Source organism: Typopeltis vanoorti, chromosome 7, assembly GCF_054136105.1.
Source record: "Typopeltis vanoorti isolate ZY-2024b chromosome 7, IOZ_Tvanoo_1.0, whole genome shotgun sequence".
Taxonomy (NCBI): Eukaryota; Metazoa; Arthropoda; class Arachnida; order Uropygi; family Thelyphonidae; genus Typopeltis; species Typopeltis vanoorti.
Window position 1 is genome coordinate 91,063,028 of NC_143555.1, and position 18,527 is coordinate 91,081,554.

The 18,527-nt window shown below is 34.3% G+C and overlaps 1 protein-coding gene across 2 annotated transcripts in view; it reads right to left on the reverse strand.

Annotated features, from left to right (window-relative positions):
- The window catches only part of LOC150104857 (ras-related protein Rab-30-like), a 140,964-nt gene that overhangs the window by 90,992 nt on the left and 31,445 nt on the right, over window positions 1–18,527 (reverse strand). For both annotated transcript variants that reach the window (XM_090396014.1, XM_090396013.1), the window contains exons 2-3: window positions 18,228–18,372; window positions 1,326–1,409 (exon numbers count right to left, since the gene is read on the reverse strand). In XM_090396014.1, the coding sequence (XP_090252140.1) occupies window positions 1,326–1,409; window positions 18,228–18,314 (171 nt within the window). In that variant the 5' untranslated portion in view covers window positions 18,315–18,372. The remainder of the gene's footprint in view (window positions 1–1,325; window positions 1,410–18,227; window positions 18,373–18,527) is intronic.

An 18,527-nucleotide genomic window follows, 5' to 3' on the forward strand; every position in this document is an offset into this window, starting at 1 on the left:
TCAGTCCTTCTCTTAGTGCATGTCCTCCTAAGAATTTCATTTTCCTTTTCTAATCTCCTGAGAATCTTCTCTTTTGGTTTGCCTTATCAAGTACTTATCTGTTTGTAATATTTTTTTAATTCAGCTAATCTACATATCCAGAGCCTATCTTTTTCCCATTTCTTTTTCAAGAGTCCATGTTTCTGAGGTGTACAATAATGGAGAAAATAGATAAGTTAACAAATAATACTTATTAATTTTTCTATTATTAAGTATTTGTAAGTATTCTTCTTTTGATTTCTTGTTCACAATTTCCATTGATCAGACTTCCAGATACATAAATCTATGGGGTGGCCTTTTAAGTTTTTAATCTGCTGCTTTTCCTGCAATCATCATTTTTGTTTTCTGTTTATTTTTATCTAAATTTATCATGACTCTCTCTCTCTCTATTAGTTCATTAATTATATTTTGAAATCCTCTTCATTCATAGCAATTAGTGATATGAGGGGGTAGGCTGAAAAGTTCTGATAAATACTTAGAATAAAAATGATATTACAATGAATGATATAACTACAAGAAAGAACATATCTTAAAACCCTTTAATCTCTATGTTTCATCAAATTGTAATAATTTGTTCTTTTTCTTTTAGGATATATAAGAAGACATGTCAGAGGTTTTGAAGAAATTCGAGAACTTTTCAGCACACCCTCATATGTCACCTGCATCTATAGGATATTTATGTTTCTTCCAAAATGAAATGCCTGCATGTTTTAATTTCTTGAATGAAATTTCTTTGATTTCTTGAATGAAAAAACTTTCAAATATCACTCTAGGTTTAGCACTGCACTGAATGTGCTTTTTCCGAATCCATACTATTCTTCAGTTAATATTTTACTTATTAAACAGATATTAAACTAATATCTGTTTAATATTAGTCTAAGAAATAATTTCAAGGTACTGCTCATTAACCAACAACTGATCACACAGATCAAATATATCAAAAATATATGCTATGTATCCATATCATTTTTTCTATATTATCTAAAGGTTATATTGACTTAAATGGACACTTTGCATCCATATAATTATGGACATATATATACATGTCAAGGCCAGTATAGTGGTTAAGCTAATTGTTCTATAATCAGCACATCATAGCAAATTTGAATTTTTTGGTTTGGGATGATTTTAAAATAAGTTTTATTTTTAAAATTACAGTGTTAAAATGAATATACAAATGCAGTTGAAGTTAATTTTGTTTATATGAAAGAATTATTTTATTAAATAAATGAATATATAATCAATGAAGTATGCCTTATATAAATATCAATTAAAAAAAAACTAACTTTAACTTTTTCACCATCCACTTCAACACTTTTGATCATGAAGTCAACTCCAATCGTAGCTCCTTGTCCTGGAGGAAACAGGCCCTAGAGATGAGTAAATTTTGTAAATGCCAGAAACTGTATACAGAAATACTGATAACACAGATATTAAACAGATAATATATCTCAAAAGAATTAGAGCATGACAATGTACAACCAAATTTTCAAATTTATGGCACTAAAGCTTAAATCTGCTTAAATTTCTTTCCTCCTATTGTCTACTAATTTGGAGATGAGCTGGAAAGAGATGTTTCTTTTTCTTTGTCAATTACCATTGCTAGTGTCTTATCAAGTCAGTATGGGACCATTAGAAACATGATGGATAAACAATTCAAATCACTATTTTACTTATAATCAGTAATCATCTAAAGATAACAAGTTTTAGAAATTGGTAACTTACACAATAACTATTCATAGTGATTTGACTGATACAGGAGTGTCAATGGGCAATATATGTTCAACATAAAAATATAACTACAACAAGCAATGTAGTCATAGTTTAAATTACACAAAAGAGCAGAACTCAATCTGCAAACATCAAGGACATTTACCATAGGATAAGAATATACTAATCAAGCATTCCCACTTTCAAGCCTACGTGCCATAGGTGTGAATCCAGATGTGTAATGGATACTGATTTTCATCACATGGTATGAGATTCTTGCTGGAAGCCTGAGGTGGGTTGCAAAAGGTACCAAGTATGGTCTAGTTCAAGGGTATGCTGCCCTGGACTGTTGTTAGTAATGCAGCCCCATAAGATCTTAAACTTTTAACATTATGTGATGAAAAATATGCTATCTTTCTTTCCGTTTTGATACAGGAATTTGAGAATAAGTTTCAAGATTTCAGAAAAAAATATCAATTTTTTGTATATTTGTGACTCCATTTTCAGTCGACATAAATACATTACCTTCGAATTTTCAAATGGAATGTACAGAGTTGCAATCAGATATTTAACTCAAAGAAAAATATGATCATGTCTCTTTGTTAGATTTTTATAAGACCTATCTTCCCAGAGTAAAATATCCTTCACTTCACAATCACGCTTCATTCATGTATCGCTTTTTGGTAGTACGGAGATTTGTCAACAACTATTTTCAGGAATGAAACATACGAAGAGTAAAGTCAGATCAAAAATTTCTGATGAGAACCTTGAGAGCTCACCACGAATTGCAACCACTTCATCGAACCAGACACTGATGCATTGGTTTCACGTAAATAAGGCCAAACATCTCACTAGTTTTGTGTCTATGCTGCCCTCTTTTTTTTAATGTTATATATTAAAATATATAATAAAAAATTTAAAAATATAAAAGGAAGCTTTGCTACTTATCTACATTAACTATATTATATAATTCATATGCTTCCCAAGACTATTCCTTTTCACTCAATATGGCCCAGGCAAGCCAAAAGGTTAGACACCCACTGTCTAGTTAGATATTCTGGAAATGTTGCTGTCTAGAGTAGGATACCCAAACTATTTAACCCCTTAACATACAAAGACGTCTGTGACATGTCTTTTGTTTATTGCACCAAAATTGATTTTGAATTTTGGTTTCACATATAAATACAACCAAATATAGATGCTAGACAATCTTGTGCCTATTTCCTTTCAGCTGAGAAAAGTTGCCAACAGCGTGTATTGGCTATTTCGCTTGCATTTGCACAAATTCATCATTATTTTTCAAATAATGATGAATTTGATCCAGCAAATCACCCTCGCCCAAAAAATTGACAGAAAAATGACCACTTTCTGATTTTTAATTGGTATGTTAAGGGGTTAACTATCATCTTGCCTATGGCATGTGCAACTCTGCTGTCTAGAGTAGGATACCAAAACTATTTAACTATCATCTTACCCATGGCATGGTATCATGTGCAAATTAATCTATAGAATTCTCATAAATCTAAGAGTGATGTTCTAGTTTGCTGATAGTGAATCTCTTCAAACCATCCAAACCAATATATTCAAGTTGCTGCCAACAGCAGCGCTAATGACCAGCTAACTCTCTTCATTTTGAAAACCTATTCAACTATTTTTTTACATACACACACTAAATTGAATTACTGACGCTTTATAATGCTTGAAATATTTTACAGCAATAATGTACAGACTACAAGATGCCAGGTCAAACATTTAAGTCCAGTATAAATTTCATATGGCAACTGTTGACCCTATTATTTTATTGAGCTTAAACCTCTACTACTTTTGAATACAATATACTGCATTTCAATATGAGAGGGAAATAAAAAAAAGACCCAATGAGTTAAACAACAAGCCAATTAATGGGAAGAGTAATACAGAATATTTGAAAAAACACTAACAATGGTGTATATGCAATTCATGTATTATGATAGGTAGCAACATTATGAGAAAAGAGCCTGAAATCTATGTGTGTGTGTGTGTGTGTGTGTGTGTGTGTGTGTGTGTGTTGGGGGGGGGGTTGATGAAATCTGATATAGGATCATAGGTATGATCCTATTTCTTGTTACACTGATGTGAATTTTTTTAAACATTTCTGATGATTATGAATGCTCTGACAAAAACATTGTGGTCAATGCAAAGCATTTTTGTATGCTACCATAGCACCGGATGTTTTATCTATGTTGTATGTGTTACTAGTCCTGATTTTTATTTTCTTCTTTTAACTTCACATTCTTGATGTGCTTTGACATGCCTATCTCTCCTGATTGGCCATCTGTCTCACATAGCAAACTGACATGAATAAGTGATCTTATATACCTGTCTGCTTTTTTTGGTGATGAATGGAGAGGTTATTGAGGATGAAAGATGCTTGAGATCTTGTTTACTAGGGAAAAAGCAATTTTTTTTTGCTTGTCGCTACAATATCCTTGATATCTTATCTTGTCTATGATAGCCCATACTGTGAAGGAGGGATAGTGCCCACTCTAGATTCTTCTTTTTTCTATCCATCTTTTTGTTTGGGAGGTTCCTTTAGAATATTCTCAACCATTTTTTTTTCTCTTTTTTTTGAACGATGAGACTGAGGTATTTGAGTTCTTAGCTTCTCTTCCCAGTATTGCTTAAAATCTTATATGCACTATCGTGAAGGTTTTTTTTTGTGATAGATGGTGGTGGAGGCTTTGCATGGAAATATCTCCTTGTTCATGTGTTTGTTTTCTGTAGATTCAATAGCTAAATTTATTCTTGAGACATCCAAGAGTGTTTAAAAGTCTTGTAGCTGTTTTTCAGAGCCAAGCCATATGATGAACACATCATCCACATATCATAGGGCAAAGTTTAAGTCATAATTCATAAATTATAACACACACACACACACACACACACACACACACACACACACACACACACACACACACACACACGAGATACAAGGTATGATCAAAAAAAGTGAGTGTAGCCACAGTGCTCGATCTATAGGAGGGAGAGCAAAACTGTTAGGAATCAGATATCTCATATCTACTTGTCAGTCACATGATGACTGACAATTGGATCAGTTCAGCTTGCTCATTAAGTTGTAAATACAGTTTTTGTGTACCTGTGTTTTGCATCATTGTCGCAAAAATTAAAGCAGTGATCGTGAACAATGGCAATTTTGCTAGAAGTGCATGAATGCATGACTTCAGATCCAAACTTTTACCAAAACATCACAACAGGAGATGAAACTTGGGTGTACAGTTATGATACTGAGATGATTAAGATTCAGAGTTCAAGCCTCTGCCAAAGAAGGCATGCCAAATGAAATCGAATGTCCAAGTCCTGTTGATTGTCTTTTTTGATCTTGAGGGGAATGAACGTGCTGGCAGAGTTCATACCTAGAGGCACTATGGTCAACTCTAAATATTATAAAGGGGTACTGGAACATTTACAGAATGATATGTCAAAAAAGGCTGCAGAAGTGGGCAAATGGTTTCATGTTGCATCACAATAATGCTCCATATCTTGCTATTCAACAGCTTTTATTTTAAAAAATAATTAATGTGTATTCACATCCACTATATTTGCACAATTCAGCACCCTGTGACTTCTGGCTCTTTCCAAAGTTGAAAACAATGATGAAGGGAAAATGTTTTACATCAGCACAAGATACTGAAGGTGTCTAAAAAAACTAAAGAAAGATAACTTCCAGAACTGTTTCAAAACAGGGCTGGAACATTGGGAGAAAGTATGTGGCAAGCCAAGAAGACTACTTGAAAGGAGATTAATTTATATTTGCCTTTAGGTTAATAAACTTTCTTGAATTCTAATATTCACCGAACTTTTTGATCACACCTCATATCTCCATGCAAAGTCCCGCCACTCAGGTACAAAAAACTGATACTATGAAAACTCTTCAAGATAGGGTATGTAAAATTTCCAGCATTATGGAAATGAGATGCCAAGAACTCTAATACCTGTCTCACGCTTTCAAAAAATCATTACAATATAAAAAAAAATTTTTTAAATTTAAAAAAATTGAGAATATTCCAAAGGAGCCTCCTAGACAAATAGATGGACAGAAAATCCTTCCCTTATATATGGTCTGTCATGCACAAGATAGCAAGGATATTGTATCAACAAGAAATAAAAGTTTTCTCCTCTATAAGCAAAATCTCAATTCTCCTTTGACATTCATTCAAAACTTTTCTAATGACCACTTAAAAATCCAGGTGCATATAAGACCACTTGTTCATATGGAATTTGCTATGTAGGATAGATAGGCTTGTCAGGGAAAGATAAATGTCATACCACATAAAGGATGTGAAGGAAAAAAAAAGAAACATAAATCAGGAACATCGGCACATACAACAGAAATGAAACATCAAGTATTATGGCAGAATACAAAAATGGACTACACTGACTACAATTTCTTTATCAAACGCATTCAAAGAGTTCATTAGAAATGTTAAAAAAATCCATAAATATAACAATAACCAAGGTATATTTCTAGATCAGGTTTGATCATCTTTAATCAAAAGCTTGATGCAAGCAAATCTTGAATGCTTTTCTTCTTATGATGTTTCTACCCATCATAATACAACACAAATCATCACATATCCTCACCATCATTAGTCTTTTTTTCAAATGTTTCCATTATTTTGTTTCTTATTTAACTCAGTCACTGTATTTTTTTTTCTTTTAATTTCATTCTCCTGATGAAGTGTACTATAATGTATGCAAAACTAGCAAAAGTTTACACCCAATAAAATAATTGGTCAACAAAACAGTGTCCATGTGGAATTTATTACCTTGATGGACCTGTGTTTCACTCAGGATTTCTCCATGAGTGCAGGTCACAAAGATGCCTCCAATGATCTCGATCCTCTCTCGTCCATGTTATACCCATGGATTTCACTAATGGATCTTCCCATTTTGTAGGTGGTCTTTCTGGTTTTCTTTTTATTCTTGGTTGCCAGTTGAGTATTCTATATGTTCATCTGTTATCCCTGAGTCTGGCTATGTGACCTGCCCATCTCATCTTGCTTTCATATAATGCAGTTACCACATCTTTTATGCCTGGTCTCTTTCTTAGTTCCATGTTTCCAAAATGTTCCATTTTGCTGATGTTATAAATCCTATTGTTCTATTGCATGCTGAGTTATTCTGAGAGTCTCTTCTTTCTTGTCGTGTTCCATGTTTCTAATCCATATGTGAGTGATGGAAGAATGCCACTATTAAATAGTTTTACATTTGCAGAGATGTCAAGATTTGGATCAGTAAGTGTTTCTTTTAGTCTGTTGAATGATAGCCATGCAGCTTGCTTTCTTTTTGCTAGTTCTTGAGATAAATCTTTATTCAGTTTTATTGTTTGTCCTAAGTAATTGTAGGAGTCGACCTATTCTATAGGGATGTTATTAATACATAGGTGATTGTCATCACTAGTGAAGATGTGGAATTTATACCACACTTAAATGTTTAACATGTTTTACTATCCAGAAAAACCTGAGAAGCAATCCAGATACTAGGATTCAATGACATCCTCAAAGATAAAAAGCTTCACTAATCAAGCAGCACCACTTCTATGTAATCACAATCTCTCTCTCTCTCTTTATCTTTTTGCTAATTCATTTTGTAATTACTTTAGAATTAATGAAAATGTGAACAAAAGAAATTTGATGGTAAGCAATTCACTTTTTTCTTTATTTAAAGCATGGGATAATTGCTAAGCTACAAGATAAACAGCATATATGCTATATCCAACAGCTAGTTGGATAGGAGAATTAATTGCTAAGATGCAAAATAAACAACAGAGGAATAGCAGAGTGTCAAAAAACAAAAACCAACTCTGGAGCACAAATTTTCAGAACTAAGAAACTCTTTTGATGGACACAATTCTTTCTACAAAAAATCTAAAGAGGGCATTGAATGTTTTAAGCCAAAAATTATATGAGAACATTTATCTAGATCAAAGCAAAAACCAGAAGGAAAAGAAATTAAGACTGTGTAGTATTCTGTTGGTATGCAGATAAACTATAGTGGGATTGCTGGTTATGGCAAATGCTTCATCATCTCTTTTTGCTTGATCAGCGTAATTGGAAGAGAAAAGTGACTTTAATTTTAGGAAAGTAGGAATAGAGACAATGAAGATTTAAAAAGAGTAATTTAAAAAAAATACTATTAAGAGTGATGGAGAACAATAAATAACTGAGAGAACGAAGCAATGGACATTCTCTGAGTCAGAAGAGCAAACAAACATATCCATTAATGCCCTTTTTGAGACTAAGTCAAAAAGAATACAAATGGAAAAAATTGAGATGAGCAGTAAATGAAGAAGCTAACGTGTAAGTTTCTGTTAGAAAATTTAAATGGAAGTTTGCAAACTAGAACCGGAAACAGACACCAACAAAATAAGCACAAAGAATGTGTATTAAAATGGAATATATTATGGATCCATATTTTAAACAGTGAAATATAGAACAAAACTTAAGTTTTCAAAATCTACCATAAGTCTTATGAGAATATAATTTTGGTATTAGAGTTGTTTTGATATTCACTGCTTAAAAAAAAAACAAGCACTGCCAAAGAGCCTATAGGTTTGCCTTTTATCATCATCAAATTCCTGCCATGTACCCTCAAGAGGTGTACAGGATATGATAGTACTACATGAAAAATTTACATCATTACTAACTTCCTATCTACAATTTTCCTCCAACTCAGTCTGTTACTTGTCAAGACTCCAACATTATCAGATCTTATATTTCTATCGTCTAAGGCACTTTGTACCGTATCAATCCACCTATATCTTGGTCTTCCTCTGGGTCGTTTTCCTGCCACCCTGGCAGAGAACACTTGTTTTGCTAATCTTTCCTTGCCCATTCTGTTTAAGTGACCATACCACCTGAGATTAGCTCTGCTAATGCATTCCTGGATGCTGACAATGCCCAGTTCTTTCCTAATATCCTCGTTTTTAATATGATATTGCCATTGATGCCATCTGTTCACGTCTCTAATCTTTCTCAGGACTCTCATATCTGCAGTCACTAGTCTTTGGTCAAGTGTTTTACTTCTGACCCAGCATTCAGATCAATAAGTTAAGACTGGTTTGAACACAGTCATGTATACAGCTAATTTAGTGTTCCAACTAATTTCTCTTATTCCATATGAATTTATTCAATTGACTTCTTACCATACCAGCCTTGTTGATTCTGTTGTCTATTTTCATATTTAATTTACCATCTTCACTAAAAATTGTGCCTAAGTAGCTGAAATGTTTTACTTGTTCCACAGGTTCTCCGTTCACAACGCAGTTGACATTTTCAACGTTTCTGCCTATTTACATTGTCTTTGTCTTTTTATTGCTGACCTTCATACCATATCTATTACAAAGTTATTCAATTTAGTCAGAGAATCTTGCAGACTTGTAGCGGATTTATTTAGAAGTATAACATCGTCCACATAAAGCAAAGAGCTGACATTAACATCTCCAATTTTGATATCATGTTTAATACCACTTTCCTTCATAATGTGATCCATATAGATAATGAATAACAGAGGGGATAATGTACATCCTTGTCTCACACCAGATTTAACATTGAACCATCTCCCTGTACTTCCTTCAGATTCTAACTGCTGACTTACAACTCAAATAAAGACTAAGTATTACTTGATATAATGCCCCATTGACACCATATAACTGTAGCTTATTGAATAGCTTCTCTTGTCACCTTGTCATATGCCTTGTCCAGATCGACAAAACTAAAATAGAGATCTTTGTTATATTCCCATAATTTCTCAACTATTTGTCGTAAAGTGAAGATCTGACCCTGACAGCCTTTATTTGGCCTGAATCCAGCTTATTCTTCACCAAGATTTCCTTCCACAATTCTTCAAAACCGTTTCTCAAGTGTACTTGAATAAATCTTACCAGGAACACTCAGTAGGGAAATACCTCTGTAATTCTCACATTCAGTTTTATTTCCCTTTTTTATATATGGGTACTATGAGAACTCGACTCCAATCATCGGGAATTCGTCCCTCTGTTCAGGCCTTCTGAACTATGCAGTGCAGCCACTGTAAGACTTTTATACCACCATACTTTAGCATTTCTGGTTGAATATCATCACCTACTGCTGCATTTCCACATATCAAGCTGTTGATAGCTTTTTCTACTTCAAGTATGGATATGTATTCCTGACTGTATGCCTGTTGAGTGTTTTTTACCAGTGCTATCACTGCTTGTTTCATTTAGCAATTTCATTTCATTTCTAATTACTCCATACTTCAAGGATATCTTTTTCTCCCGTTTTTATGCCACCTTTATCATCTCTAAGTCCTTTTATAGCATCTTTCCTCCATTTCTAAGCTTCTTCAACAACCTCCAGAATATTTTGCCACTTTCTTGATATTTATTTTCTATGTTCTTGCCAAAGTCCTTCCATGACTTTTGTTTAGCTAGTTTCACACAGTGTTTAGCTTTCTTACATTTGTCTCTGTATTCTCTAAGAGCACAACCTGACTTATTTGCCAGGAACTTTTGATATGCTTTCTTCTTTTTCTTCACTGCCTCTTTAACTTCCTGTGTCCTCCATGGAGTTCTGATTTTTCTATCCTTGCAGACAACCTCACTACATGCCTCTCTGGCTGAATCAATCAGGGTTTTCTTCAAGGCTTGCCACCGAATCTCCAAGGTTTGGTTCCTATTCTCAAACTCTTTCATTTTTTCTTCAATAATCTTTGTGTATTTTAGTCTACAGTTCATATCTGAGAGCTGCTCAACTTTTATTCGCTTTAAAACTTTCTTACATGTCATTCCTTTCAATATGAAATTCAATTTTATCCTGCTCAAGACTAAATAGTGATCACTTCCAATTTCAAATCCTATGTACACTCTGGTGTCCTGCATCAGTGGGAAAACATCACTATCAACAATAACATAGTCAATGATGACTTTTCTTATTCCTTGCCTCTTTCTATGTGAATTTGTGAAAACTTTTATGTTGGAACATTGTGTTAGTAATAACCAGTCCATGCCTGAACAGAAATCCAACAGGTATTTGCCATTATTATTAGCTTTGCTCTTTTCTCCAAATTTTCTCAAAATATTTCTGTGTGTCTGACAATCATTTCTTATTTTGCTATTGAGATCCCCAACAAGGACCAACTTTTCCTTTTTCACTGTGTCAGCTGCTTTCTCTAAAGCCTCAAAAAATTCCTCCACTTCAACCTCAGTAGAACCTTCTGTGGGACCATAAGCACAAATAAGATGGTACGTGACAAAATTTCATGACGCCCCAGCTGGTATGAAATTTTGTCATGTACCATCAATTTTGTATTTTGGTTTAAACCAATAATACAATTTGGTTGGCTAAATCCCAAATTACCAACCCATCCTTGTTCGTTCAGTATCCAGGTAGATACCCAACAGGGTGCACCACGAGAAGGTGAGGATTGGACATAAGGTCAAAAGCCCTGGTTGGTTCTCTGCATTCCTTTAAAGGCTATGTGGAGGACTTCTCTCAGTTATACAGCTTTGACCCTTAAGCACCCCTGCTTGCCTTTTATTAATGCTTAAATCAAATTTCACTGGCCTGAAAGGTTTCGAACTGTTTGTTCTAATCAGACAATTCAATTTGTTGAAATTGCTAATTCCAAAAACTCATCAGCAACCTAAAGGATCACATCTCAAGTAGCTCCAAAACTTGATCTTGTGAATATTTTTTGGACTGCCCAGTCAATGATGCAAACTTCAGCTCAGTATAACCAGAAGCAAATCCTACCACTGAGCCAGGCCTTCACTTGGTAAGGCAGCAAACAGAGACCAAGCAGAAGCCCAAAGAGAGCAAAACTCTCCGTTCATAGCAATCCTATGTCAGAAAGTTACATTCGTGTTAAGAGAACTCTTAGTAGCTGCATAATCAATACTGAAATATGGTGCTGAAAGGCTTCAATCTGGCATAAATAAGATAGTAAAATGGAGCATGTTATGGATCCATCTGTATTTTATAGCTAAGGAGCCTGTATATTTGCCTTTTTATTAGTGTTTAAATCAGGTTTCACTAGTAAGAACCAAACGTTTGAAACAAAACAGCTGTTTTGAACTGCTGGTTCTCATCAGAGACCAGGCAATTCACTTTGTTCAAATTGCTAACTTCCGAAAACTTGTGAGTGAACTAAAAAGCCACTCTTTGCCAAGTAGCTCCAAAACCTCTTATGAATCTCTCTGCACTCCATCCAACAACCAATCTCAACTTCAGCCTGGCACAACCAAACCAGAGGCAAGCACTGCCACCATGTCAGCCCTTCGCTTGGCAAAGCAGCAGACAAAACTCCACAGCACACGGGCTTGGCTTTCTTTTCAGAGACCAGGCAGAAACAAAAAAAGAGCAAAAACTCTGATCATTATCTTAGCAATCATATGTCAGAAAGTAATATTCATTTTAAGCAAACTGTTGGTAGATAAATAATCAATTACTGAAATAGTGCTGAAAGGCTTCAATCTGGCATAAATAAGATATTAAAATGGAGCATCCTTTTACATGGTGATCAGCACTCATATTGAGAAATTATGGAGATTACAACCATGTTAAGAATAATTACTTTAATTTCCCGACATTTCGACCTTCATATTAAAGTCGTCATCATCTGGAGTGTACACACATACAATGTTACATTTCAAACAGTATACCAAAGCGATAATAATTTGATCAACTGTAATTCTGCTGCCCTGAACTCTAGTGGGGGGGGGGGAGGAACTCTAGATCAAAGCTATATCCTATTCATAACATGGTCAGAGAACAAATTCATATTAATACTTTTAATACAGCAATAGTCGTGGCCTAATCAATAATTTAACAAGTGTTAAGTCTAAGATCCTGGATTACTACAGTCCTAATTATAATTTATAATGAACTCTTAGAACAAAAGGTTATGTGGGTCAGTAGAATATGAGCCATTCATATTCTTGGGATTTTTAGACCATTATTGTTAAGATTAGCGCAGTTGATTAGAATTTCACAGGCCTCTTTAAATTTGCACTCATACCACATTTTAGTGTAATAATGTAATGAATAGGTGCCTTTCCAGCCAATTCTATATGGCATATTCAGGCAAGATCAGAAAGGATAGATTTACTATTGTTAATAAATTTAAGGTGTTATGTTGCTTTTTTTCAGATCAGGTTTAGGAAGGAATTTTTTAGGAAGGTATTGCTGATAACTTTTAATTCATCTTTAAGTTAATAGAATAACCACTGATCAAATCATTGTCTCTTCACCATACTATGTGAAATGTAATTGAGCTTGTCTCTGTATATACATATGTGTATACTCCAGATGATAACCTTAATATGAAGGTCGAAACATCGGGAAATTAAAATATTTATAACAGGTTGTAGAGTCCACAATTTGTGTAAAATGAATGCTGATCACTGTGTAACACTAAAGGAAAGGATACCTAGACACCTTTCTCAGCCATCTAAACTAACAAACAACACAAATGCATACAACTCACAACTGAAATTGAAAGTCAGAACACACTTCCATTTCTAGATATACTTGTCAAGCATCTTCCTTCAGGAAGTCTTTCCTTCAATGTTTACCATAAGTCTACACAGTGGCCAATATATACACAAATTCTTACCGCCACCCAACACAAAAATTAGATGTCATTAACACACTAAAAAACAGGGCTTTAGAGGATTTGCTCCAAGAACAAGCAGAATTAAAATTTTTCAAGCATGATGAATTGTCGTGAATGCAATGTGTATATGTGGCAGAATGTGGAGAGTGTGTTTGTGGAGAAACTAAACAGGAGACAAAAGAAGATATAGATATGTTAAAGGTGTGATTTTTTTTAAACTATAAATTATCGGTAAATACAAAACTGGGGATAAAATCAAAGACTGCGTAATTGTGGGAGCAAATGACCTTATGAATCACAGAAAGGAAGCAGTTGCAGGAGCAAACAATTGTATAAATCACAGAATAGAAGTGAGTGGGGCTAGGGAAGTAAAAGAAATCACAGCTGAAGAAACAAAAGCGAGTGACACTGTAGACATGAAGGAAAGTCAGAATAAAGAAATGAAAGAAACGAATGATAGACTGACAGATAGTGTAATTGCCAGGATGTAAGACCTGAAAAATGAATTGATCAAAATGAGAAATGAAAAATATGCACAGTGAGAGGAAAAGTTTGGTAGATAAGAATGGATGAGTACAAACGATTAGGATGAAGGAAAGCAGGGAAAAAGAGGTAACAAATGATTTGAGAATAGCAATGTATGTAAATTTCATTATTAGAGGTGTGGTAAATGAGAATTCCATTAGGTGTGTTGGAGGGAGAATTAGGATTCTTATCTAACTGATACATCAGATAAGAGAAGCAGACCAGTAAGTAAGGTGGCAGCGATTGTCAGAACAACTGAATTAGTTGGACATAAAGAGTACGTAAGAATGGATATCAGGAGGTTGTTGAAAAGAGTGAAAGATAACAATGTGGCGGAAGGATGATTGGTGTGTTACCTAGGTATGATAATGGTGAATTGAGATGGAGAGCAAGATGGTATGTATGATGGCAGAGATGTGTGAGGAGAAGAGAGTGGATCCTTTCGCTGTTTCGCAGACTATTGCTGCAAAGAGAAACAACAAGTGATGTGAGCAAGAGAGCAGAGGAAGTAAGAGGTGAAGCAAAAGATCAGGAAAGGAACTGGTGAGAGTGAAGTGACTAAGAATAGTAGAATTGTGAGCAATAATGATAGAACAAGAATTCAAGATGGACAGGGAGGCAATCAGGGTGCAGGGAGACAGTATATGGAGACTGGATGTTAGAAGTAGTAGTGAATGTGTGTATGATAATGGTCAGTATGAGAATGGGATGGCCTGGGATGTAGAGAGTGTGGTTGAGTCTGAAGAGATAGATAGGATAAGTGATGATAAAGGCAAAGTGTGGGACAGAACGGCAGGATGGTTATAAACCTAAAAGTGAACTGCTATGTTTATTTACAAATGCCAGGGGCATCAGAAATAAGAGAAATGAAATGGTTTCCTTGATTGAGCTTATTTGTACAAAAATTGTTGGACTAAGTGAAACATGATTGGATAAGGATGATATCCAGGCAGGAATAGAAATGGAAAGTATGATGTTTTCTGTGAAGATAGAAAAGACAAGAGGGGAGGAAGGGGAGTTAATGTTGATGATAGCAGGTGAATAATTATTATTGCTGTTGTATGGGCACCTCCATGGAGTCCAAAGACTTCATGGAGGTGCCCATACTTTGTGCAGACATAATACAACTGAATTATGTCTGCACAAAGTGGAAATGCAAGATGTAAATAATGGCAATGGTTTTCAGTCACTAAGGTGCGAGGTGGAGGTTGACACTTCCAACTCGACCCTTGCACTTTGGGCCAACATTAAGTAAAATAAGGGTTACTTGAATACAAGCACTGCACTACAACAGTTCATCTGATAACTGAGATGTCCACAAAGTAATTAATGGGCAGGTAGCATATACCTGCCCATTGGTTACTTTTTATTGGACGAGTGGTTAGTGTATCTGCTCTCCAGCCAAAAGGCTGCAGGTTCGAATCCTGCCATGGATGTTTGTGATTGTCTTTGGAAATACTAGTGGTGGTGGTGATTGGCAGTAGATGGCGTTGGTGTAGTTGTGGTCAGTTGGTGGACTGAGTGGCGGAGACAGCTGTAGAGCAGGTACCCTCTCTCGATGAATCTTTGAACTCCCTGGAGGTGTCTAATAATACAGTACAGTGTAGATAAGCTGGACAAATGGATGATTCACATCATGGGCAGAAGGCATGAGATTACATCACACTACTCTAAAACTTAATTTTAAAATCCAATTTAAAACTTATGAATTATTTAATTCTGGAATTTTCCATTTAATATTTTTGGATGGGGTTGACTGCGGGTAACTGAAACTGTGGAAAGCGAACTTGCAGATAGGGGGGGGGATGAACTGCTGTATCTGGAGTTGTGATAAAGGTACTAGAGAGATTAGTGAAAAGTAGGATACAGAAATGGACTGATAATAGCAGTATTCTCTGTGGTAGACCCTTGAACAACAAGGGTTTGAACTGCAGGGTTCCAATTATATATGGATTTTTTTCAATATATATACTAGAAAATTTTTTTGGAGATTTCCAGCAATTTGAAAAAAAAAAACTCACAGACTAACTGCATAATTCCATAGCTTAGAAATATAAAAAAAAAAAATTAAGAAAAAGTTGGATATGTCATGCATGCATAAAATATATGTGGATACTAGTCTATTTTATCATTTACTACCATAAAATAAAAGCTCACACAAGACACCCATAAACTCTTAAATCAACTAAAGTGTTTAGGAAAAAGTTGCATTTCACAATGGATTCCTGCTCAAGTAGGCATTGATTACAATGAAGCAGCTGATAAATTAGCAAAAGAAGCCAGAGAACTCAACCAAGAAACTCACATGATAACTCTTGCCGATGCTAATGCACTAGCAAAAGCTAAACTAATTCCACTGAAATCAGTGATACAACATCAAATTCCCAAAATCAATGCTGACAGAAAGACCTCCACCACGATAGCAAGACTACGAACAGTAGATACAAGAACATATGGAAACTGCAACAACTGCTCCAATACTGAAATGACACAACTCACATCTTTACCTGTCCAGTAATTACAGCAGCCTTACAAGAAATAGATCCTAATCCTGAAAACAGCTCTATACAAACAAAATCATTGACATAGCCAAAGCAGTTCAAGGAGTGCATGGAAACATCTAAGACTCTTCAAAGGACAAGAAAACAACAACCATAAAATACACACAAATCTATTATAAAAAGTTAAAATTTATCAAAACTTACGCACAAACACTTACATACTGCACATGGTGGCGGCAAACATAAAGATGCAGTATTATATCATAACTGCATAAAATTAACTGTTATTGATTAATTAGCATAAAATAAAAACTTTATAGCTAGGCAAAGCAATTATATTGATGCTTCGTTACCAATGCATAAATCATTATACTTGTAAATAAATATGAATTTCTTTTTCACATTATCTTTTCATTTTTGATGTTTAGTGTTAGTAATACATAACATGTACAGTGTTTTGTATCATATAAGACAATATTGATGTAGGTGCTGACAGAGAGACTTCATCTTGTACAGACAACGTAAATTTACAGTATCAATAAATACTGTACAGTACAGTACTGTAAATGTATTTTCTCTTCCTTATGATTTTCTTAATAACATTTTCTTTTATCTAGCTTACTTTATTGTAAGAATACAGTAAAACTCCTACCCCTGCAGTCGAAATTCCACTGTAGGCTATTTAGTTAAGTTTTTCGGGAATCAAAAGTTATACGTGGAATTTCGACTGCAGGGGTAGGAGGCCTAACTTCCCATTTTGTACAAGGATCAACTGTAGTTATGTGCACAATCCTGCATACTGAGTACACTGTTGTTGTTGTGGCTCAAGTGTATTTTAAACTGGTATTTATGAGCTGGGTCTTTGGACTTATACCACTTTGTTCATTCTAGAACTATATAATAATTGATTATCCAGTTCTAATCTGTTAATTATTGATTCATTAATTATTTATACCATAAGAAGATGGCACTAAGAGGTTTGGCTGTTAAAACAGAATTTGTATAATATGGATGGAATATCATGCATGAAATGTTGGCTGATAACAACAGATATAGAAGCTCATTGATATATTGGATTTTATATATAAAAAGAGTTTTTCCTTTCTTTTAGTGTTACATGGTGATCAGCATTCATTTTCGAAATTATGGATTCTACAACCGTGTTATAACTAACTTTTTATTATCCCGACATTTCGATCTTCATATCAAGATCATCATCTGGAGCATACACAAATATGCATGATAAGCTGAGTTACATTACCAACCGTAAGCTAGAGAAACAATGATTTGATCACACGTTATTCTACTGGCATGACCTCGATTGAAAAAAATAAATAAAAAATTTATAAATTACATCAAGCTCGATTTAATTTAAGATAACATGAATAAACATTTTTTCTTATAGTATATAAGAAAACTATATACTATAAGAAAAAACTATATATTATAGAAAACTATAAGAAAAAATATTTATTCATGTTATCTTAAATTAAATCTAGCTTGATGTAATTTATAAATAATTATTTTTATTTATTTATTTTTTTTCACTAGTGGTCATGCCAGTAGAATAACATGTGATCAAATCATTGTTTCTCCAGCTTACGGTTTATAATGTAACACAGCTTGTCATGTATATTTATGTATGCTCTGGGTGATGATCTGGATATGAAGATCGAAACGCCAGGATAATAAAGAGTTAGTTATAACACGGTTGTAGAATCCATAATTTCGAAAATGACAAACAGTTTTTCTTTATCAACTATAAAATGCATACATTCATATACCAGTATTCTTTACCTGTGTAAATCTCCTCACTAAGCAAGTCTTTCCAACGCCTGCATTGCCAATCAGGACAATTTTGAAGAGGAATTTGTAATCTTCCATTATTCTTCAACAACATGAAGTTTTCACTTTTTTGTCATCTGAATGATCAGTATTTCACCTGAGACAGGGGAGAAAAAAAAAAAGTATGTGAAATGCCTTTTCAGAAAAATTCCCAGGTAGCATACTGCAGTACTAATTATAATGACACCAATAAGAAAGAATGCACAATAACATACTAATAGTATAAAACCTCAGAGGAATTCTCAGTAAAGA